Genomic DNA, 25800 nt, shown 5'->3' with positions numbered 1-25800 from the left:
ACACACACACACACACACACACACACACACACACACACACACACACACACACACACACTCACACACATACGTCAATGTGATTTACGCTCTGGCCTGTGGAGACGCTGTGCAGCCTTATGGAAACCATTATGACTTGCGCTGCTACACAGTCCTCAATTAACAGCATGAGAGAGAGACATTGAAAGGGGCTGCGACGGAGAAAGAGAGCGAACAAGACGGGATCTGACTCGACTCGGAGCCGAGGTCAAGAGGCAGCAGGAGAGAGATGAAAAGAAACGGAGCTGGAGAGAAGAAACGCCGACAGCGCAGGGAGATTTATGATCTGTAACCACGGAACGGACAATCGTACACTAGAGTTAACGGCTACTCGCGACAACACGGTCTTACATGACGGATTAACAGCTTGTACATGTGTGTGCATGTGTGTGTGTGTGTGTGTGTGTGTGTGTAGGTGTGTGTGTGTGTGTGTGTATGAACCTGGAGTATTTAGTGGGCACCGATCACACTAATGACGTGTGTTTGAGGCGATGACTTTTTCCAGTGACCATAAAATCTTTGAATCACAGCTACAGCTACACACACACACATACACACACAAACATACACAGACACACACACACACAGACACACAGACTCGCAACCAATTTCTAAGGTTGAACATACCTCATAAACATCTTTTGCTCTGAAATGTTTCTGGAACATTTGATCTCATTACTCTTCGTCATTACACACACACACACACACAAACACAAAGACACACATACTTGATGGTGTTTTCTGTTCCAAATATTCAACCCCCCCTTCTCCTCCTCCTCCTCCTCCTCCTCCCTCGGCCCCCTTGGACCGGGCCGGGACAACAAACTTTTTACGAGTGCAACTTTACGATGCTATTTACAAATGTGATTACAAGTTGTGGCATTCTGAGCTCGGCCTCTCTGAAATATGATGAACACACGTCAGCGTTTGGCCGGGAATTGCTTCCAGCTTTCTGACCTATTTGGTACAAACCTACATGTGCAAATCAAACACACACACACACACACACAGACACACAAACATAGACACACATGCATTTACGCAGACGGTGTTTCATACCGACATCTGGTTCAGTGTACGTGGTTTATTTCTCCCTTTGCTGGTTTAGGTAAGAACTAACAGATAAGAAAAGATTGATGTGGCCAAATCCTCAGTCATTTATAATGTTCTGTGAAATGTGAAAAACTGACAGTTACGTAAGAAAAGATGATGCACAATAATCTTTAATAACTGACCTATAAAAATAGCCAGAATCGTTAGACGATTGCAAGGTGACTGATTTAAAGTGAGTTGGCAACAAAATATCTAATTTTCCAGCCAAACATCTTGTGCTTTTCTTCTTCAGATCTGAGGATTTGCTGCTTCTCTGTTTTACATCACATTAAATCACTTTCTTCAAGTGCTGGACTGTTAACGTGCATCGTTATGTTCCTGACCTTCTCTCAGATTTTCATCGACTGATGACTGTTATAAAAATTTGGTGATAATAAGCATCAATTATCTACACTGCTCATCCACTGAGGGTCTCAGGGTGAGCTGCAGGGTTCAACATATAGAGACAAACAATTATTAATACTCACGTTCACCTCTACCTTTAATTTAGAGTCTCCAATTAAACTAAGCTGCATGTCTTTGCACTGTGGGAAGAAGCCAGAGGACCCGTAGAAAACACACAGACACGGGGAGAACATGCAAACTACACAAATAAATCACGAGATTCAAACCTTCAATGGTAACCTCCACACCACCACGCAATCCTAAGAGTAAGCAGTTCAAGGTGTTCATCGAGTCATTTAACTTATTCATACTTTGCTTTATGGAACAAAACATGCCACTTTTAATTTACAATTGAATCATGTTGACAGTTGAAAGTTGACTGTGAAGCCCGGTGTAGGTTTGTCAAAGCAGATTCTGAACTAAGTTTAGTTGAAATTATAAAAACGCCTTTAAAGCTTCTTGTCACTCAGGTGAAAAACAAATGTAGAAGCTGAGAATTCTGTACATGAGTTCTACTGGAGGACAAAAGCAGCATTTAATATTCAGAGTGATGACTGCCTCTCTTTTTCTGCTGCCAGTGTTTAGTGAGGCAACGTTTCAACCGTCAACGCTTTCGCCAATTTCTTAAAAAACCCGTCCAAGACCTTGACTGTTGAAGACGCAGCCAAATGAAACAATGTTCCCCGTTCGCTCTCACTTTCTTTTTCACTTGCACGCTGAACCCACTCACGGTTTCATTACAGAATGGCTCATTGTTGTCGTTCGATAACTCCGGTCATGTTAGGATGAACAACAAAGAGACGGAGCCAGGCCTGGTCATCACTGTGGAGCGCTGACCACAGAGCGCTCCAGGCTTTTCCTCATCAGCAGCATTATCACTGCTTTTATAACCTGGTGCCCAGCGGCTGGAGCTGCACAGGTTCTGCTTACCGCTGCAGCACAACACCAAGCGTGTGTATTCTTAAGGTTGACTGGAGATGTCGAGCGTTTCGGGCTTATCTAACTGGTAATCCTCTGCCCTCCACCTTCGCTGTCGGTGTTCCCGGCCTGCCGAGGTAAACACTGAGTCCGTCCGATTCTGAAGTCAAGTCAAACACGTCTCTGTTTCACTGCAGACTAAACAAAAACAGTTTCAGGTGGAACCTTTTGTACGCCCGTTGAAGAGAGAACAAGACAAATAAAAAGTGAGGGTGTATGCATCCATTAATGTGTGGACATGTGTGTGTGTGTGTGTGTGTGTGTTGGGCTTTAGGGAAATACAGAGCCCTGCTTACACACACACACACACCGCAGTTTGATGTTGTGCCATGAATGGGCTCAGCACACTAATTACAGCCACCTGTGTGTGTGTGTGTGTGTGCGCGTGTGTGTGTGTGTGTGTGTGTGTGTGTGTGTGTGTGCGTGTGTGTGTGTGTGTGTATGATGGAGAGAAACCTGCTGTTTCCACTCTGTCCACACACAGGAAAAAATAATGTAGCGTCATACGTTAGAGGAAGGTAGAGGGGCTGTTTTCCACTCTTGCGTTAACCCGCAGTGTGTGTGTGTGTGTGTGTCTGTGTGTATCTGGCATGTGTCAGACCTGCTACATTCACTCTGGCCTTGATCATATCTCTCCAACAGGCAGCAGAGTGTCTGAGTTTGTCTTTCCAGCCGTGAGTCAGTCACTCAGCGAGTCCACGAACAAACCGGAAGACAGTTTGAAAATAAACACACAAGGAAACTCATCTTGTTCGGAACTAAATCCAGATCTTGAACAGGGAGACAATCAGCAATCGAGACAGATTGGGCCATTTGACACTTGCATTCACACACTTATACCAACATTGACACACGAGACAAGAGTCGCTCATTCTACAAATCGCAGCTATGGACGAAAAAGATCTTTGGTTTGATTTAAAACGTTGAAAATTGTTCAGTTGAGTTTGTCACAGAAGTGCAATGAATCATGGGATACGTTGGGCTGTGCAGGATCCACCTGGTGGAGCCTCCGCTGCTCGGGGGTGGAAGGTTCCATTCATTGGCTGTATTTGTCGGAGGCTTCGAATTGGAACTAGTTGCACAACTGTTACGCAATCTGTCTTCGAGTGCAGCCTCCGAACAATGTGTCAAATTGAGACGCAGCTTTTACACATTGATAAGAAAACACAGGCGTTTAAATGACATTACTTCGTCCGGCACTTTGTCTTAATAAGAACATAATTAAAAACCTCCTCCGTGTTTGTTGTTGTCAGAAACTCTCAACTCTGCGACGCCCTCTAGTGGATGCATTTCTACCATGCCAACATAAGGGATGCATGAAAGTATGTGAGCGGTGACGGTTACATTATTTGAAACAGACGAATCTCTTTTTGAACGTAAATGCAGCTTAAATGAAACATACGTCAGTTTGAATGTCTCGTGCAGGATGAAGACAGCAGGTGATCAGTCATACAGCACATGCTCAGTGTCCTGGTCGTTTAAACAGGCGCTTTTATTGAAAAAGAAGGATATAATAGTCCGATCACAGCTCAAACATCTGGCGTTGTTCTGTTTTACTCATCAACAATGTAATCCTTACGTTTTCTTGAGAGCACGTACGGCTTACGGTGAAGGTCAGGCAGGAAAAAATGTTCCCAGTTCCCTTCCAGGTAACTCATTTAAGACAGGGAACAGAGCTCTGGCTAAAAGTGCTGAGCAATAAAATCCTGGTCCAGGAAGTAAAATCCACACCCCAAAGGCTGGAAATAGTTCCAGACCCCTGGACTTCTATAGATCTATTGTACAGCTGCGGCACACTGATCTCTCTCTTCTCACCCTGACCACATCCTCTTACTTTAATTACTCCATATTTCATTTGTGAGCGACTCCATCATCCACAGTGTCAGAGAAGTAAAGCAGCAGAATCGACTCTTCATCACGATCTGCTACTCGTACGACACAGGAGAGACTAAACCGCAGCACATGAACAAAACTGATGAAGAGGAGATTACAGCGTCTGATGATCAGATTTAAATATCACTTATTCATTTAGTTAGTCTCATCCAATCAGCATCACTCTCCGTGGACAGTGAAGCTGCGGTCGTTAGGGAACGTAAACATCTGTCATTTCAGTTGAGGGAAAAACTGATACCTTAAGTCTCAAGTCTGTAAAACTACTTAAACCGACTTGTAATCACTTAGTTGATCTCACAGCTGCGTCCGACCAATCTGCAACCAAACACCTCTCAGGCCGACGCCAGGCTGTGATTGGACAGCTGTGCTCAAGTAAGATTAGTAACATTGGGGCTTGCTCTGTTTTCTTCCGCTAGTCATTCACATATATTTAGTGAATTGTGTCTATTATTGGAAGAGAAATCGATATCTTCTTATGACAATGACTTCCTTCCTATATGTTGAACATTGCTACAAAACCCTGAATCTATAAAAGTTTCCCGCAGGATGAAATGAAACATTATAAAACCGATCAAGAAATGTTGGATCCATTATCAATAGCCGTTCTTTTCAGGCACGTTTAAGTGTGTGAGGAGATTCGTCCTTCAGTTGTCCTTGAGTTAGAAACTAATTACAGATCTACTTTCCAGCAGCCGGCCCCGGCCCCTAACCTCACTGCAAGGACGCAGAAGGAAGGAATTTGTTTTCTATCGGGTCAATAAATTATTACATAACCGATCCTGACTCTGAAATCTTTTTTTCAGCTGCTGCCTCAATGAACCGGTGACAGGAAGAGAGAGAGTTCATCTGTGTCGCCTCCAGCTGACAAAACACAGATCCGCCTCATTCAATATCCTTCTTATACAAATTAAAAACGTGTGATCGACGTGTCACAGTTTTTACGAGGTGTTAATAAGCGTTTAGCAGCAATACAGCTCTGGTAGATTTGCAGACCAGGCACGAGCTAGTTCCCCTTGGCGTTCAGGTTAAGCTTAACTACCAGGCCTGAGTTTGGTAGTGACATGAAAAATGTTCTGTGAAAATATATCTAGAACCTTTGGCTCCGAACGTGGACTGTGTACGAGCAAAAGACTTCAGCAGAGCGATGAAATACCAAACAGGCACGAGGAACAAGTGGTTCCACACTCGCTCATAAACGTCAGACAGTGACGGAGTTTATGAGTTCTGAAAACACACAGTGAGGGATCAGGTTTTGGGTTTTGTGTGGTTGTTAATACATGTCTGGATCAGCGCAAGTTAATTTTGTTGTTTTAAGCCCGAGTATGAAAGTAAAGCAGCCTCCTCAGCTGCCTCCTCTTTCTTCTGCTCTCACATCATCTTTTCCAGATGCACATGTACGTGTGTGTGTGTGTGTGTGTGTGTGTGCCTGTGGAAGTGCATTAATCTTTGCATCTGCAGCGGGTGTGCTCATTCACGTAGCTGTTTTACATCACTCTTCACACTTCATCGATGGAGCAGACGGGGTCAAGCGTGCAACACGGACGGAGATTTCCCTCAAATGGAAGGATGTGGACTGTGCACAGGAATCTGGCAAAGCTACAGCCTTCAGCCTTCAGCCTCCAGCCTCCAGCCGGCGGACTGACGTGATGGAGGTGATGCGTTCAAGGACAGAAATGATTCAGGGGGAATTAGTGAATTACTTCATGTCCGCTGCACACAGGTGGGGGGGCTCAGAGATCACAGAAGTGGAAACACCGTGAGGGAATTAGTGAATTGCTTCACACAATGAAGGTCACACATGTATACATCTAAATGAACTAAACAGACGTGGTTTTAAAGGCAAATTTTATAACAATGCCTTGTTTTTTCCGTTTCTTCCACAGATAACTGACATCCGACTTCATCATGATGTCATTCTGCTGTGCACCTGTCCACCAGGTGTGCATGACTCTATCATCCCCTTAAACCAGTGATTTCCCAACAGGGGGGCTCGACCCGTAGAGGAGGGCCTGAGTTATGAGAGCAAAGCAGAGCTCGTACAGGTTTGTGAAAGGACTGTCGGATGATGTCCAGGACATAATGAAGCTACACCAAATGTCACAACCACCAAAACAAAGACAAGACAAGAATGGACAATACAGCACAAACTATACCAACAAGTCCCAACAGTCCCCTGCAATTCAATCAAGCTGCATCAAATCATACACACTCATATAAATAAAAAGCTGCTGCCACTTTTTGCTGTGCTGATGATTTCAGGGCTTTTCAGAGCAGCTGTAGACAAACTGTTCAATATCATCGACCCTTACGTGAAAGAGGCTGACGTGAAGTGGAAGAACTCTGAGTGGGTGAATCTGCAATCACTCCGAGCACAAGTCAAGCATGTTTGAGCGATGTAATGACAGCCATCACTGCCACAGTAAACTACATCAGAACACGACCCGCCAAGGCCCAGATCTTTTCCCCCTCGTGAGAGGAAACGAGATCCGATCACACAGCTGTCTCGTTTCACAGCGAGTCCCGATGGCTGGCGAGTGGTTTGATCCCGGGTGGTTGAGTTGTGGGATGAGATCAGAACCTTCTTGGAGGAAGAGGTCAACGAACTCGCCCGAACGATAACAACAACAACTTTGCAAACCACAGAGACTTGTTAAAAGCTGTAAAATTGTGCAATCATTGCTTTAAATGTAAGCTACACAACCTTTGGTGTCACATTTTCTCGGACAGAACTCACGCGGTCTGTTTAAGGTGCAGCATCAGATATATTTAGTAATTTGCTCCAACCTCAAACCTCAAGCCTCATATCCCGAAAATAGCCGCTGTCCCCATCAGTGAGGTATGGTGTCGCTGCCACGTGAGAGTCCACCGCTCGCCAGGAGGCAGAACCGCCACAGTAAATCCTGCAGGATGATGGATGTCGACGTGACTCACTAACGCTCGTAAATATAATCACTTAACTGCAAATATGTTTGAACAAAAAGCAAGAGAATAAATCTTCACGGTGCGTTCAAAGAGTCAATACTGGAGGGTTTGATGAAGAAAGCAACAGTTGTATAAATATGTGTCTTATTTACGGAGGGAAATTTAGGTGTGTATGCGTGTGTGTGTGTGTGCTGCGTGTGTGTGTTTGTGTTTGTGCTGCGTGTGTGTGTCCGTGTGTGTGAGCTGCGTGTGCCCTTTTCATCTTTATTTTTATATACATCCAAATTTATCATCGTGTCTCTGGGCGTGTCAGTCCTATCCGATGTGCGTGTCAGTGTGTTTATACGAATTCGCTCATGTCTGAGGGCATTTGCACACATGTACACAATGTGCATCCACGTGAATTTCTGTGTGCATCTGCCGTAATGTGAGGACGCCGTCTCATTCATCCAAGTGCCTTTGTGTGTGTGTAATCTTATTGTACCTGTCCGTGTGTGTGTGTGTGTGTGTGTGTGTGTTCGTCCAGCTGCCGCATGTGTAACTTTAGTAAACATCAAGGCAGTGCTTTGCTTTGCCGAATTAATGAATCTCTCACATCCATCGCCACGCGCCGCCTTTTGAAACATACCGCCGGGCCTCGGCTCGGCACTTTGAACTCTCAATCACTCTCTCCCTCGCGCCCACCCTGCTCTTCCCTGTATCAAATTATACTCCGGTTAAATAGCTACTCATTAGTACTTTAGCAGTTTTTCTCCCCATTTGACCTCCGACATTCCTGAATTCATTTCTGCAGACGACCATATGTGCGATCGCAGCTGCCGCCCGGTCGCGTGGGACGGAGGAGACAGGAGGAAGCAACTCTTTTATTCTTCTTTATACACTCATCTACTTTATCACTGACTATTTAGCCATCGGTCTTATCGGTCTTTCCTTTAATGGCTTATACAGCCTGATTCTAATTAACCCTCCTTCTGTTTCTCAATCTGATTTATCGTCCTACTTCCTTTTTAATCTGCATTAGCTTTCACCTGGTTTTTTTTACGTTTCTTAGGTTTGTTTTGCACAGAAATTCAAGGAATTTAATATTCAGATTCTAGTGTTTAAGTAGATCAAAGTCAATCCAAGTTGTATGTGACAATACATTCAAATTCAACAAATCAAATACAGATTTAAATACATTTATAGTTGCAGACTTGTAAGAACCAGAGAAATCAGACATTTTACATAGTTGTTTGTCTCTTTGTGTTAACCCTGTAACCCTGTGACCCTATAAGTGTGATATATGGATATTTGTTAATACAGGAAATTAATCTAAACATTATAAATTATTGAGCAGCGTCTTTGTGACCCAGGTCTGTGCGGCTCTGCTCAGACTCCACTGTGATCCGAGCTGGAATGTACGAGCGGCCTAAAAACAAGTCGCACATCAAAGCAACTCCTGAACCTCTTTACTGCGAGTGTGTCACATGCAAGTACACAAACATGTGCGTGCGCTTGTTGTGTGCACACACCTGCACGTACGATCGTTTCTGCATAAATCTGCATACGAGTGTGGACAGGCACCCGGCATGCCTGTTGTGTGTTTGCTTTTTTCGTGTGTGTTGAGAAAATGCGGTGGACCTGTAGAACTTCAAAGCCGCTGGCAGGCTCTGCTGTGTGCGGCTTCACGCTGACAGAGCGTCTTTGATGAACAACTATTTACAACAATGGAAAAGCAGCCCGCTCATCGTGATGCACCGGCGTTCCAGCATGACTCACCTGGATGGAGGCTTTGTTCCTCAGAGATGTTCTTGGATTATTAATAAAGCCACTTTTATCTTACTCACGTCCACTAGTCACGGTTTTGCTCGAGAACATTTCAGCAGGGCAGGTGATTGCATGTGTTCAGTCTTGTAGTAAATAGCTGCTCCAGGTTTAGACTCTGAAGCAGTGAAACACGATTACTCATTCAAATATTTGCAGGATGTCCAAGTGGTAGATTCGTCTTAGGATTTTCATAAACCCAACCCTTACCCATAGGTACAAATAATTAGGGCCCGAGCACTGACATCAAAGGTCAGGTGAGACCCTATTGAAATTGTAAGGATTATTATTATTATTATTATTCAGGCAAATGAATTGGCTTTTTGAGGGCTTTACCATGCTCAACTTCTTACCAAAATTTGCAGAAAGTTAGAAAGTGGTGAAAATTTACGTATTCTGAAGGAATTTTCAATGGGCGTCGCAAAATGGCTCACCGGTGCCCCCGGAGACCCCCGGAAGGTGTTCACATTGACCGGTCTTCACAAAAATCAATATACAGGTGTATCATGACCAGACAAACAAAAAAGTCTTGGTTGCAATTGGAAAAACACAACAGGAAGCCTGCTATTTTGCATTTAGTGGCCATTTTGGCCGTATTCCACATTTTTACTTTGATATACTTGTACCAGGGTTTTCATCGGATCAACTTCAATTATTATTATTATTCAGGCAAATGAATTGGCTTTTTGAGGGCTTTACCATGCTCAAATTCGTACCAAAATTTGCAGAAAGTTAGAAAGTGGTGAAAATTTACGTATTCTGAAGGAATTTTCAATGGGCATCGCAAAATGGCTCAACAGTGCCCCCGGAGACCCCCGGAAGGTGTTCACATTGACCGGTCTTCACAAAAATCGATATACAGGTGTATCATGACCAGACAAACAAAAAAGTCTTGGTTGCAATTGGAAAAACACAACAGGAAGCCTGCTATTTTGCATTTAGTGGCCATTTTGGCCATATTCCACATTTTTACTTTGATATACTTGTACCAGGGCTTTCATCGGATCAACTTCAATTATTATTATTATTCAGGCAAATGAATTGGCTTTTTGAGGGCTTAACCATGCTCAAATTCGTACCAAAATTTGCAGAAAGTTAGAAAGTGGTGAAAATGTACGTATTCTGAAGGAATTCTGAATTTCAATCATCGCAAAATGGCTCAACGGTGCCCCCCGAGACCCCTGGAACGTGTTCACATTGACCGGTCTTCACAAAAATCGATATACAGGTGTATCGTGACCAGACAAACAAAAAGTCTTTAGGTGCAATTGGAAAAACACAACAGGAAGCCTGCTATTTTGCATTTAGTGGCCATTTTAGCTATATTCCACATTTTTACTTCGATGTACTTGTTATTCTTAGTTTCTGAAATTGCTGCCTTTAAGACAACACATGGCCAGAGTCTGAGACGGAGAGGGGCAGAAATCAGAAGTACAGTAGGAGGAGAGGAGTCGGCTGACAAGGGGTTTAACTCTGTGGCTTGTTCCCATCGTTTAACGACACGTCTGACAGCATCTACACACCCACCGCTCTCCCTTTCTTTCTTCTTACTTCTGTTTCCACTTGTTGTGAGGGCTTTGGTCTTTTGGGCAAAGACCAAGAGGACACACTCGGCTTGTCACGGCGGCTTACATCAGACGGATTCTGGCACGGAGCGCTCCAATGTGCAATCAAAGCAACACCGCCGTACAGAAAAATTGTCTTAGGATGTTAGCCTTGAATGAAAGGGGGGGGGGGGTGACAAGCACACAACAGCCCCAAAATCTCTGAGAGACTCAAAAGAGATTTTAAAAAGGCGTCAGAGTGAAAGATGAAGAAATAATCGTTTGGAAAGGTGGACAGAAAAAAACAGATGAAGATCTTTTATCTGACAAAATGTAAAATAGTCAGGAGAGAGGAATGTGATGAAGAGATTATGGTCATGGCCACAGTGTGTGTGTGTGTGTGTGTGAGTGTGTGTGTGTGTATCACTTTTCAGCATGCTGTCACACTAATCAAACTTCAGGGTGATAGCAGAGGCGCCGCAGAAACATCGCCGTGTTTACCTTAGAACCGTGGGGGGAAACTGCACACACACACACACTCACACACACACACACACACACACGCAGCCGCACAATCGAGACAACACAGCAAAAGCATGTTGTTCATGCATTTATGTGAAATATAATGCGGGGGAATGCAATGATTGTGTACAAGTAAGGACATGCACACACACACACAGACACACACCTGATGGATCAGTCTGTTGGAGCTCATTTCTGAAATTACTAGACAACCATTATATATAAATTACATGCAATTTTGATTTATTTCTGTCAGCAGCTATTTTTCCTTTTTCATTATCTTCTTTTCTTTGTGTTTTTCACCTCAGTTATGTTAAATGTTAAAAAATACAAGAGATAAGGTGTTTTTATCAAACTTTCTGGAGCCACAAGCTGAAACCTTAAAACACCAGTTGAGTCCAAACTGCCTCCGACAGCCACGTGGCAGGAAAACACTGAATAGACGACAAGGTTTATCAAATCCAAATACAACACTGGCTTTGGGATACAAAGCTGAAACTCTGATAAAGCTTTTGATAAGAGCAGCGAGTTTTTCCATCGCCTGCTGCTTTCTTTTTATTTTTTTTGTCTCTATCGTTCCTCTCAGTGCGCCTGCTCCTTTTCACTGTGGCGAGATTGGAAAAAGCCAGATGCAACTGCAGGGATCTGAAGAGCGACAAAAGAAGAATGAAGGGGTGGGGGGGTTGGGGGTGGGGGGGGGGATCTCGGAGCATAATTCGCTCTTCACATCATCATTAATAGATCAAAGCGGCTGCAGGAGATACAGGGCTTTTTCTTTTTTGGTGCTGACACAAAATGCATTCTCGGAGCAGAAGGGAAACAAATGAGAGGAGAACGGGAGAGAAAAGAGAGGGAGGGGGAAGGAGGGGAGGAGGGGGGGGACGCTGTGTGCTGAAGAACCGGACTTTGGCTTTGATGACAGCACGAGAGTGAAGCGGCAAAAAAAAAAAAAAAAAGGGGAGACAAAAGTTTCTAAAACTTCAAAAGGAGCCTTTTTGTAGCACAGGTCCCCCCCCCTCTCTCTCTCTCTCTCTTTCTCCTTGATTTTTCCATTCTCTTTTTTCCCTCTCCCCCCCTCTCTTCAAACATGTCTTTGCTAATTGCCGGACCCCGCGCTGCCCTCCACAGGCTCTCCACTGCTCTCAGGTCTATTCAGCAGGGGGGGGGGTCGTTACAGAGGGACGGACTAATAGCCAGCTTCGAGTGGGGGCGAGGGGACAATGGAGCCTGCAGGGCCAGCGACAAGATCCAGCGCCTAATGAGAAAAGACTCCTTCAGCGAACAAGCAGGTCTGTCAATGGACCGGCCTATTATGAAGTTACGGGGGGGGTGGAGTTTAGGGAGATGGCGTCTTTGAGTAAAGTTATAGATCAGTGATGGGTTCATTGTTTTATATGTGATAAAGAAGTAAAGGAACAAAAGTGAATCAAATAGAAAACAAAAGAAGAAATAGGAGGAGAAAGTGTATGTGTGTGTGTCAGTGTGTGTGTGTGTGTGTGTGTGTGTGTGTGTGTGTGTGTGTGTGTGTGTGTGTGTGTGTGTGTGTGTGTGTGTGTGTGTGTGTGTGTGTGTGTGTGTGTGTGGTTGCACGCTGGTACCTCCCGGGGTAACAATAGTGAACAGGACTAATCCTCCAGACAGTATAATAGCCTCTAAGCTTTCTATTCAGAAGTGAACAGCTCCCCTGCTAACTGCTGTGATCAGACACGAAGACCAGCACTCACACATCCTCCCTTCTCTTCTTTTAATCATCTATCTATCTATCTATCTATCTATCTATCTATCTATCTATCTATCTATCTATCTATCTATCTATCTATCTATCTATCTATCTATCTATCTATCTATCTATCTATCTATCTATCTATCTATCTATCTATCTATCTATCTATCTATCTATCTATCTATCTATCTATCTATCTATCTATCTATCTATCTATCTATCTATCTATCTATCTATCTATCTATCTATCTATCTATCTATCTATCTATCTATCTATCTAACTATCTATCTAGCAATTCTTCACAGCGATGGCCTTATAACACATCTAAAGTTGTATGTTTGTTTGTTTCGTTATGTAATATGTTAACTCAGCTTTATATAACTAAAATCGTTATACTGTTTACAAGTTTAATAACGTATAATTGGCAAGTATATCCTTGTGAGAATCAATTAAAGATATTGACCCAAAACATTCTGGTTTATCTGTCAAATATTCTACTTGTTCTTCTATTTGATGAAGTTTTTGACTCCATCTCTTCATCTGTTGCTCATTTTAAATCCCCAATTAAAACAGCAAGACATCTTTCATCTCTTGTGTAAATTGTTTAATGTTAGTTTTCTTTTATTAAATTTTTTGTTTATTCAAATTTATATTCAACTTTATTGTTTTACCCTTTTGTGAAGCAATTTGTAACTTGCTATGAAAGGTACAATACAGCTCATCATCATCATCATTAGTTGTAGTAGTAATGATAGTAGTATTTCTCCCTGTGTTTCCTAATCCCCTCTTCTTCTTGCTTTCCCTCCTATTTTCTACTTTCCCTCTCCTCCTCCTCTTGTCAATCATTTTTGCATTGTGTGTGTGTGTGTGTGTGTGTGCATTCATGAGGGTATGGTGAGGTTAAACCCTCTCTCGTGAGAACGCGGAGTCGTTGGAGTTTTGCGTGCGAGGGACCGGGAGCTACGCAGTGAAGGAGGCTGAAGAGCCCTGTTTCCTTTCAGATGGAGGGGGGGGGGGTGAGGATGAGGAGGGTAGTTGTTAAGTGAAGAGCAGCAGGACACGTCTCCATTAAGAGCAGTGAGTGTCTCCTTGAGAGGACTTGTTGATGTCTTTCACGTCTCTGCTGAACTTTCCCTGCTTGATCATTCCCTCAGTCACTTGCATAATCAACAAACCCGTGTGAGAATACAGAAGGTATATTTCTGGAAAAATCCAAAGCAATGTTGTTGACATTTTTAACACGTAATGGATTTGAAACCAGAAGGATTAAAAAATCTCGTTTTAACTTTTTAACTGTATTGATATGTACTACAGTTGAATAGTTTTCAAAGTTCGGTGCAGCACAACCTCTCCACTCCTTCACTCATCCATATATTTCCACTACAGTTTTGTCTTTTGTTAGGATTTCAAATTTTAGTTTCTCTATGTGTTGACTGAACTAGTTTTGGCTAGATATTATGCCTTCATACAAATTATTTTAATAACTGTTGTGCTTAGTGTTAATGATGAATCTTTCACTTGTTCTCATTGCTAACTTCTGATATTAAAGGCTTATTCCCTTGGATTCATTCAACATCATATAGAGTTCCAGGAGCTGTCTGATAAAGTTCTGGAGGTCAGACAGAGTGACGTTGTTGACTTAATGTTGTATGTTGCTTTGGTTTCAAGGATCCAAATGTTTACAGTCAGGATTGTTTTGATATAGCTGAACATAATATTCTTTGCTTCGCTGGACAACAGTATTGGCCCGTCATGGCATCTGCTGTGTGAAGGCATTTTATGAAGTAAACAGGTTGTCTAGCAACTATAACGTCATTGGGCGTGTCTCCCTGTCTACTTCCGTATTCCAAAAGCCAGGAGGATTGATTATGCCTGCGCACTTCCGAGGAGGAGGAACGAAGATCTACTGTTATAAAATAGACAGACGCCAGATGTTCATGGCGCTCTGATACAACTAATGTACTGGAAGCCCATTGCTTTGCTGTAACCTGTTCATTGCTTTCTAAATAAATACTTAATTGAGCAGACTGAGTACGGCTCTTCTTCTCTTAAAGGATAAACCAACACGCTTTTACACTTTCTTTCCTCAGCTCCTCTTTCACGCCCCCTCTCATCTTTGTGTTGCCGTTGGACTCACACTGAGCAGCTCAGTCTTAATTACATTAAACAAACTAAGGAACTGAGATACTTTTAAGAAGCCCACAAATATTCAGTTTCCCACAGTGGTGTTCGTGTTTCAGGACAGCGTGCTTTTCGTGACGGGAGTAATCGTACACTAAATGACCCGTGTTGAATTCTGCTACATTCGTTACTTATTATAATTATGCTTCTTAGCTCTACGGATGCCCGTGATGCCAAAACACACAGAAGTAAAGTTATACCTCATATTAGCAATGGGAGAGTTGCTGTGGAAACGCAGAGTGAAAAAACATTTGACTTTGGGAACAGCTGGTCGAGGAAGTTAAAAGGTCATTTCAAGCCTGAAATGAGAATTTAAGAAGGTTGGAAGAGACAGAGTAAGGAAAGGTTTGAAGGACGGGAGAGAATCAATCCGTATGAGTTCCCTGATGCTTAATAATTGTGGATGACCTCAAATTAAAATCAAACGGAAAGGCAGAATCAGACATCGACAGTTTTTCCTTTTCAATATCTGGCGTTTCACAGCTAATTTAACTCGTAGCATGACGGCAACACTCGAGTGAGAGGAGCTTGTTGAGAGGAATGTGAATCAGGTGGAGAGAGTTCAAGGCTCCATAAGAGAACAGCAATGAAAATGTCGCACAATCATAAGAAACAACACACACACACACACACACACATCTCCTCTGTATTGTGGTGGATTGACTGACAGACGGCATCTTGCACGGAGCGCTGGAGTCAAAGCTAGCGGAGAGTATTTAAGACCCATTAGGGTTCTGTACCAGAGCTTGGCTTGGCATCGAATCAGGAGACCCAGGCCATACTCACTCAACTCACTCAACTCACATGCACGTACGCACACATATACAGATGTAAATGGAGCGTGAAGGCAGATGGAAGGGGGGGGGGGGGGGAGAACGAGGAGCTGAGAGACGCCTTAAGAGAAGAGATCCCTTCTATCAGCCGGTGGAGCGGAGGGGAGACAACAGGAGGCTTGTGAGAGAGGACGAGAGAGTCAGAGTGTGGAAAAGACAAAGAGACGAAGCAGAGGGAGAATATGACAAACTTGACTTTCTAAACTGTGTACTCGCTTTATACAACAACAATCACTTCCTTTAGCTATTATGTTCGTAGACTTCCTCCTGCAATCAAGAAATGAAACTGAATCCCTGATACGAGCACGGCCTTCCTGCATGTTTAGAGCCTGAGTCTGCGACCGGGGGGACGGAGACATGGTGGCGAGACGATTCATACGGATGACCAATCGTGAGTCATGTCTCAGCCGTCAATCAAGGTGTTTCACCCTCTTAATATAGCATCAAATAACAACTTTAAACAAACTAAGACGAAAAATGTAACACCTTTGAAATAAATCAAACCATCTTTGACAAATCACTTTTTAACTTTGACTTTTTAGTTTGGACCATGTCCCATCCACTAACATGGTAGTAGGTTTAGCCCTATATACTGCAGCTAACAACTAGGGGGCAATCGAGATGCTTTGACTCACTTTTGGGGAGATGACATTTTGTCAATCTTTATTTACAGTCTGTAGTTAACGTTTTGTGTTGCTGCTCCGTGTTGCTCAGTGTTGTGCTGTTAATACACCGCACTTTAAACAGACCACCTATCCATCAGTGTGTAAGTGTGTGTGTGTGTGTGTGTGTGTGTGTGTGTGTGTGTGTGTGCACTGTAAAGTCTTTTCTGTCTTTCTTCCGTTAACGGCGCTTCAATAGAGAAACAGCAGATACACCTCTCTTTATCCCTTCATCCCCTGTTTTGGATTCGAATGTGACATCTCATCCTGTTAGGACACAGATTATTATTCTCTCTTCTTTCTTCCCCAGACTTGTTGACGTCTTCGGACCGAAGCCAGGAAAAAAAAGAAAAAAGCAAGAGGCCTTTTTTTACTCTTTTCTTTCTCTGTCTCTCCATCCTGTCCATCTTCTTTCCGTGTCTTTGCTGGAAGTGAAACGAGGCAGAACCAAAGGATGTGGGACAGACAGCCGTGAAATGGAGGCCAGGGCCCCTGAGGAGTGCGCAATCTTCTGCATGTGTGTGTGTGTGTGTGTGTGCATCTGTATTTGGTTCACATCTGTCAGTGAGGTGTGTGTGTGTGTGTGTGTGTGTGTGTGTGTGTGTGTGTGTGTGTGTGCAATGTTTTTCTGTCCGGTCTTGTTGATTTATGTAAAAGATACAGGACATATATCTTTGTGCATCTGAGAGCATTTGTCTCAACAGGACTCGACAACAAGGTGGAAAACATCTTTTGAAACTCGACTCCAAAGTCGCCCAATGCTATTTCATATTATCACCCTAGCCCACATGCACACACAGACACACACAAAGACACACACATACACACACCAGCATGTTTACATCTCTGCTCACCACTGTGCCACCCTGATTTCCGGAGAGCCAGCTTTGTCTACTCCTCTGTGCGGGCAGTGTGTTGTTGTTACAGCAGCAGGACCCACCTGAACCGAACATCTGATACGGAGCCTCAGGGGACGACAGGAAAACAGACCTAACCCTCCATTTCACTGTAGCTTTACTTTTTGCAAACCTTTAGAAAATCAATAGTCAAGTTTTGTCGACTTTTGTCCCGTCACGCAGCATTAACGCCTTTTAAGATTCATACTTCTGCAGAGCCAAAAGTATAAATCTTATTGCTTTAAGACTGGAGAACACAACAGATGTTTTTTGTTGGACTGAGAAAAGTTAAATCAGTGTTTTCCATACAAGAGCTGTCGATAAAATCACTCTTTAAAACTCTAAAAACACTTTGTTTCACTCTTTTCAAAATAAATTCTTTTTTGGCTGCACACCTGTCTGAGGTTTGTTCACTGGAGTTACTGAGTAGAGGCTGTACCAAATCTAACACACTCATAGATATCTGTTGCCTAAATCTGCCTGATTTATTTCCCCCAACCAACATCCATGTGTAAGTCCCAGAGAAACTGTAAAAAGTTTGTTTCTCACAACGTTAAATAAAAATCTTGGATCCGGCCCCAGATCGACACCGAATACTGACACCAGGTTTCATGGAAATCCTCTCCAGCTGTTCTTGTGTGATCTTATAGGAACCAACCAACACAAGAACAGGGGTGAAAACATAATCTTATTAGTGGACATAATGAAAGTTTTGACTTTATATACAGTTTATCAGAAAATTTGAATGTTACAATTAAAGAAATTGTCTATTGCTCTTATCCAAGTGGCTTAGGAACACAGAGAAACACCGGAGGAAACTTCTTCAGGGATTTTCAAGTCTAGAGACGAGCAGGGACCACTCCATCAACTCTGAGGCCCTTTTTAAAAATCACATCTTTTTGAATGTTTCTGTATATCAGCCCGTCAAGAACACAGACAAAAGAAATCCCCACCGAGGCCTCAAACCCTGAGCACCACCACAACCAGTGAGCTGCAGCTCCACCTTCACTCCATGCATTTCTCAGCCATTAGTGAAAAAAAGTGGTGCGTGTAACCTGAGCAGAGGAATCTGGCAGTAAAAACACTAACTCCACAACACACACACACACACACACACACACACACACACAAACACACACATTCAGTAAAACACAGCTGCCCTATGCGTTTATCAGGAGGTGGGTAAGGGTGTGTGTAAGAAAGGGATTTAGTTATTTGAAATAGTTTTGGGCTCCATGCTGACATGCTGACACACACACACACACACCATACACACATACACACAAACACGCACACACCAGTATGACTCATTCTCATTAGGCTGCAAACCTTGGCCACCTCTACTTCCTCTCCAGATGAGGCACCAGATATCTCAATTAAAAACTGTGAAATGTGAGAACACGAGAACAGAGGAGGAATCAGGACGGAGGGACGGAGGGACGTAGGGACGGAGGGACGGAGGGACGGAGACCTGATGTGAGTCTGCAACCTGATCACATGTGTTCGTTTCTGGCCCGGAAGACAGCTGCAGTCTCACACGTGCGGGTCAGATCAACAGAGAAAGCATAAACCCGATGGAAGGAGTCATTATGTATCGGTTGCTCAGTGAAAATAAATAATTTGCAAATCATTATTCAAACATTATTACGTCTCCAGTTGTGGCCAGTTGTCGGCTGCAGTGGTTAAATGTGTAAATCTCTCGGTGACTTCATAGGAGTACACTGACATTCATTTCCTGGGGACTTTACCAAGTTTTCTTAACCCACTAACCTTTGCCAAAACCTGGCATTACCCTAAGATTAAAACAACAAATCACTTCATGATTGATGTTGGGTGGCAGGGAGGGTCTAACTTTTTTTCCCAGTTAAAAAGATAAGGTCCAACTTAGGTCCCAACAACATGAGGAATATTTAGACCACACAGACACACAAGTATATATTGATGAACATGATCATTCAAACTAACAACTGCATTTTCTACATTCAGAGGCACTAAAAGCAAACTCAAATACAAGCACACACACCCACACACAAACACACACACACACGCACACACACACACACAGTTACTGTTCACACACCGACGTACACACACGCGACTCCAAACCGCTTCCTTCCTTCCCTCTTACGCACGGCTTCCCAGCTCTGCTCCAGACACGCTCCCATTGTCATCACATCTGGTTTGAACTATAAATTTTCTATCATTAATCTGGGAGGAGGGAAACAATTTCAGGATATCACAGAGCCGAGCGGGAAAAAAGACAGACGGCAGAGAAAAGGGAGAGAGGAAAAAGAAAGAGAGAGAGAGAGATGGTAAGGAGGAGAGTGGGAGGAAGAAACGAGAGCTCTGCTGGCGTTCAGCTTTTGAAGGACGACGAGTTTTCGGGATGAAAAATACATTCGACTCAGTTTGTTGCTCCCATTAATCTACGCACACCAGTGTTTGCATGCACAAGTCCTCAAATCCTCAGATAAACAAGCAACACACACAGGCTGTTTACTCACCCAGTCATTTGCCAACCCACACATTACAAAAAGCAAAAAAATACTTCAAGGAATCTTTTAATTTCCCCCCGCTAACAGAAAGCCTTCAGAAAAACGCCTCTCCATCACTTCCAGCCCCTGGGCAGCGGTACAGTGGGTGTTTCATGGCAAATCGAACGCTATTACACCCTTGAAAAATGGGGAACTGTGAAAATATTGATACAAATTAAGACGTGGTCGGGGAAAAAGGAGCCAGGGCCGAGCGAGGGAGGGAGGCGGAATGAGGGATGAGAGTGAGTGCTAATAGGAAAAAGGTGTTAAAGAGAGTTTGGGTTAGAAATTGAGAGGGAAAGACAATAAGACGCGGGTGTGGGCTCATTACTGTGAGACGGAGCGGTCGCAGTGTAATTACCACAGGACCACACAAGAGAGGAGCGGAGGAGAAGGCCAGGAGGAGGAGGAGGAGGAGGGAGGAAGCTAAACAGTGAAGCAAGCAAGAATAAAACAAGACGATGCTGTCAAAATAACTCTTGAGTTTCATCCCGAGCAGATGAGGACAGAGAGGAGTGCTCACACGCTTTGGACGACAAATCGCTCCAGAGAACTCATCTCCACGCTCGCTGTCTCTCAGAGGAGAAGCTGCAGCAGGATTCCTGGCTTTCAGAGAGGTCTTCTGTGATGGGTGGAGCGCAAAGTACCATTTGTGTTACTGCCCAGGCTCCTCAGCACAGGAAGACAGATTAGTCTGCGTGACTTGACACCTGAGCCACTGAAGCAAAGGAGATCTGTCCTGCTGCTAACTGTCTTCACCTTTTTGTTGGCATTCTTCCTGGCCGAACCAAACTCTTTGACTGAAAAACTTGAACTTCCTGATTCTGGAAAAATAATCAGTCTTGGCCACTTCATTTCCCGGTTGCTAATAGGCCACGTGAGGACACAAACCCCCATTCAACTGAGCAGTATTCATAAAAACATCCATTTCAACTCAAGTAATTTAAACTCTTCACTTGCTTTTTTACCATTTTATCCAACATCTACTTTTCTAGTCATTTGTATCATTTTATCCACTTATGTGATTATCATAACATGAAACAATCATCTAATCAATCATTGTTGGCTCATTAAATCATGATTCTACTGAACTTCCACTTCCAACTTTTTTTCTTTGCTCAGTTCTGTCTCGACTGTTCTGTGGTCCGTCTTTCGGCTTCCATTTTCCTGGGCTTGTTTACATCTACTAACATGAGGTTGACTCTTAAGCATCTACAGCATGTGAACTCTGTGCATTTGTTCTTCCTGAAGCTATTGACTGAGATATGGTGTAATTAGCCGATTTAGGTTCTTACATCATTACATAGGAATATCATAAGAAGTCTTAAAGTCAGTTTAAAGGTTAATTTCTGTCTATGGACTTGGCAAATACACATCTATTGTCTATGTCCATTTAGTAGCTGTTTAGGAGCTTTTGTCCAAGTTATCTTCGGATTGTGCAGTTGTGGGTCTTATTTTCCATGTCGATCCTAAAGTTGATCATTCTTCTTAGAGAGAGTTCTTAAAATGCCAAATTAATTTTTTTATTTTTTATTTATTTTGTCAACTCCACCTACATTGCCTTTGGTCCAAAATAAACATCTTTAAACATCTTATAAAGCCTCAATTTAAATCTACTCATGCAGGTTTGGGTGAAATTAGTTGGTCTCCAGTCAAAGAGAAATCTCTGAGATGAGCCTGACACACTCATGAGGGTTTGCCCAATCCATTAAATCATGTGCATGTGAGATGTGAGTGTGTGTTAGGGAGTGGAAAATGAATGAAGGGGATAGTGAATGAAAGAGAGAGAAGAACAGAAAGAGACAGGGAGAGAAAGAGAGGGAGAGAGAGAGACAGGGAGAGAGAGAGGCAGCAGCTGTCTGCATGGATGACCTCAGCTGCAGCTGTTGCCCCCCCCCCCCCCTGCCCCGCTGCCCTCTGTATGCCAGCCCGACTTTGAAGTTCAGGTCAGGACCGATACAGCTTTGGATCACATACCGATAATGATTAGTGGAGAACGGACCTGGCAACGTGTCAACGTGTTGTGGGAAACTAAATATATTTTTGTGACTGCTGCTGGGATGTGAAACTTCACAGGAACAGAAGGACAAACCGATTTATTTAGTGCGGTTGAATTGAAATCACATTTGAGACTATTAGTATAATATTATAAAAACCTGGAACAAAGATGTGTCTATTGACGACTTTGTCTGTAACGTATAAAATCGTTCAGTTTTCTGCAAGATTCACACTTGCCGCAAAAAACTTGTTATAATCTTTTGTCTAAATTCCGAGACTGATGTAAACACAGTAAATGATCAACAGTAATTTAGATGCAGAAAGTTGTGGCAAGTAATTTCTGCGTGGGAGCGTATGACTTGTGCTCGTCTTTGAAGAAGCCGACGCCGGGCAGAGAGAGATGCTTCAGTCAGATTCTCTGGACGGCAACGCTGCCTTAATCTCCCTGCTGGCATCTGCTCTACTGACTGAAACCTGACACACACACACATACACACACAGACACACACACACACACACACACGTCTCCATGACTTCAGACGACATTACATTAACTTATGCACATTTACTGGAAACTTGCTGAGACATTATTCATAACTGCTCTTTACCTCAACCTGACCTTAGAATTTAATAATTCACATTATAGAGACGAGTCCATGTGAGCGAGTGAACAGGTTCCGATCCCACCAACATGCGTGATACCGAGACCACACACACATACACACACAAACAGTGCATGTGCCCAAACACATGGAATGAGAGGGTTGTGTTGCAGCTTCCTCAGACACACACACACACACATGGACACACACACACACTGACTGTCCTCGCTGGCTATTTTGTTTACAAGCTTGAGAGTTGAGGGAAGCAGCTATTTGAGTCCCAGTTCGGACAGAAACACACACACACACACACCTGTATTTGAGCAGCAAGGTTGTCGTAGTGCACAGGGTCACAGACCCACAACAACCACATAACAACCCAGTGTTTGTACAACTGGAAGAAACACACGCACATGCACACACCCAGACGTTCTGACAACTGCCTGGAAAATGATAACATAGAGAAAAAAAAAAGAACAAAACACAACAATGTCTCTTTCATAGCGACGTCTGAAACTGAAATGCAAAAACATGATATTCCACACTGCACTGACACAACGTCCAACACACACACACACACACAGCAAAAGCACAATTATCTCTATTAACAAATGCCTCATTCATAATTACACAATTGTGGTCACCGACACACACGGGCATAAAAAAACTCAGACAAAAGCAGAGTTCCATTGTCTGGGGCCCTCCACAGGCTTTAGTACAGTATAATGGCCCAGCCAACCTAACCTGGCTAATTATATCCTAGAGAAAGTCATGGGAGCGGGAAAGCATGTGAAATCCCAAAGAAAGAAAAGAACAAGAAAGAAAGAAGAATCCTGTTTGATGAAGAGAAGAAAACGTGAGTTCTGAAGATCGAATGCAGACTTAAATTAAAGGGGAAGAAAGGACCAGAAAATGAGAGAAATAAAAGAGTGATTTACTGGTGGATGTCTGTCATCATCCAAAACCACTCGGGAAAAGAAATACACAACTCTGAACTGCTTCAACGTGAGACTTTTCTGTTTGAACACAAATCTTCATCAAAAATAAGTCTGATGCGCTGGATCGATTTTAGCCTAATTTGGTTAAAAAAAATTGAAAAACTAATTTGTTGCAACAGTAATATCATTATGGAATTATTACCAGCATCGCCAACACCAGTTCAACTGCAATAACTGAACACAGTCATCATTTAAACATTTAGCAAACCTGTGAGCCACCTCCTCCTCCTCCTCCTCCTTCTTCTTCTATTGACTAATACCATTTCCTGCAATCGGTCTGAAAGTCCCCACTTTCCAACAAAGTGATTTCCCACTGCACTTTCACATCTGTTATTTTGATTTGGACTTAGCTGAAAACTCTGAAGTCAGAAGTCTCACCCAACCAGGAAAGTGTGAAAGCCCCCCAAGATCTTCACAATAAGACCCTTACCTATGATGATGAGCGTGTAGTTGATGTTCACGCTGCCGAAGCCGTTGATGGCCTTGCAGACGTACGTCCCGGCGTCCTCCGTCTCCACCTCTTTGATCCGCAGGCCGTGCTGCAGCACCCGGAACCGCGTCCAGCCGCTGTGGATGTTGCGTCCGTCTTTGGTCCACATGATGAGCGGCGGGGGGTCGCCCTCCACGGGACAGGGCAGCTTCATGGTGCGGCCGATGCGGATGCTCTGCCGGTGGGCCACCCGCTCCGACACCCTGGGGGGGCCTGGATGAAAGAAGACGAAAGAGAGAGACTGATTAAAAGTTCTTAACCACTACTCCCACAACAACTAACCATACAAATACGACATGAAACAAACAGGAAATATCCTTTAACCTCGTGTGATTTTATAATGGCTGCACTCAAACGTTGACATTTATACAAAGCCACCATTAAAATCCCGCGGGAGCAAACACTCGGCCGAGCGTCGAGTTTAATAAGAACTGAGACGTCGCGTTGAGACATAAAATCAGGCGTGACCTTGACCAATCAGTAGCTGCCCGACGGTGAAACTGCACACTAGAAAAACAAAAGGTGCCGGAGGTGCAGACGGGGGTGACTGGAAGAGAGGGAAAGAAAACAGAGGGAGAGATGGAGAGAGAGAGAGTAGGGGTGAAGGAGAAAAGGAATAGGAATGCAGGGGAGGAGGAGAGGAGAGGAAGGAAGGTAAGGAGAGAAGAAGGGAGGGAAACGAAGGGGACGAGGAATTTAAGGGAGTATATGTCTGAGGGGAGAAAGGGGGATAAAATATGGCCGAGGAGGAGAGGAGCACAAAGAAAGACAAACAGGAAGAAAGAGAGAGAGGGATGTGGGAGTGCAGCGTCTCATTACTGCTGTTGGGTTAAAACAATAGCCTCCAAATATAGTCCTGGAAACACAGAGTGGCCCGAACACAGTGTCCCCACCCGGCCACAAAGGGCAACTGTGTGTAAATGCATCAGAAAACAAGCGACTGCAGGTCACGTCCTGGAGGTGAAACGTTTGTCACAGGAAGGACAAAGGGAGCGTGGGTTTAACAATGTGCCTGATGGAGGCTTATCAGGCTGGACACATACGACCTGATAAAGACCAGGGACACACGTAAACATACATTCACACATCTGAGGTTTGGTTCTTTGTTCTTATCACGGAAAACTAACACAGCCGATGCCAGGTATCGTATATGGGGACGTTTGGTTTGTCCTTGTGGACGACTGGTTTAATAAACAGCTGCAGACTGGGAGAGGGGGGTGTTCTGAAGCAGATTGAGCTGGTTCCTGCAGGAGGAAGGGAAAGAGAAGTTGAGGTGTGGTTGCGGAAGATGAACAGGTGGTACATCCATCCATCCATCCCTCCATCCATTTTCTCAAGCATGATATTCCAGACATCAATGGTTAAAATCTATAAGCAACCGTTTCTATTTGCCATTTTAAAAACAAGGGAAAGACACAATATTGCCAAGAAAACTTTTCTGCCATCAGCAAGTTGTTTGTCTATTTCATTTATGGATTCACTACCAGAGGATAATCTTGAAATTCTGAAAAAGACTTTCAAAATAATTCTCTCCAATGTGCAGCTGGAGATATTGTAGATACATTCTGTGTCTCAGGGTTATATTGGGTAAATTAATATAATTATAAAAAGGGAAAAAGTTACAGCAGCAGTCTTCATGTGTTTGCTGCTGTTTAAACAGGTTGACACAAAGATGGATGGAGGGATG

The 25800-nt window shown here is 43.5% G+C and overlaps 1 protein-coding gene across 1 annotated transcript in view; it reads right to left on the bottom strand.

Annotated features, from left to right (window-relative positions):
* The window catches only part of fgfrl1a (fibroblast growth factor receptor like 1a), a 71267-nt gene that overhangs the window by 21174 nt on the left and 24293 nt on the right, over positions 1 to 25800 (bottom strand). Inside the window, exon 3 of the mRNA XM_061080291.1 lies at positions 24054 to 24326. Coding sequence (XP_060936274.1) covers positions 24054 to 24326 — 273 coding nt within the window. The remainder of the gene's footprint in view (positions 1 to 24053; positions 24327 to 25800) is intronic.

Source organism: Limanda limanda, chromosome 10, assembly GCF_963576545.1.
Source record: "Limanda limanda chromosome 10, fLimLim1.1, whole genome shotgun sequence".
Lineage (NCBI taxonomy): Eukaryota > Metazoa > Chordata > Actinopteri > Pleuronectiformes > Pleuronectidae > Limanda > Limanda limanda.
The sequence above is the reverse complement of the archived record's forward strand: the minus strand, read 5'-3'. Positions and strand labels throughout refer to the sequence as shown.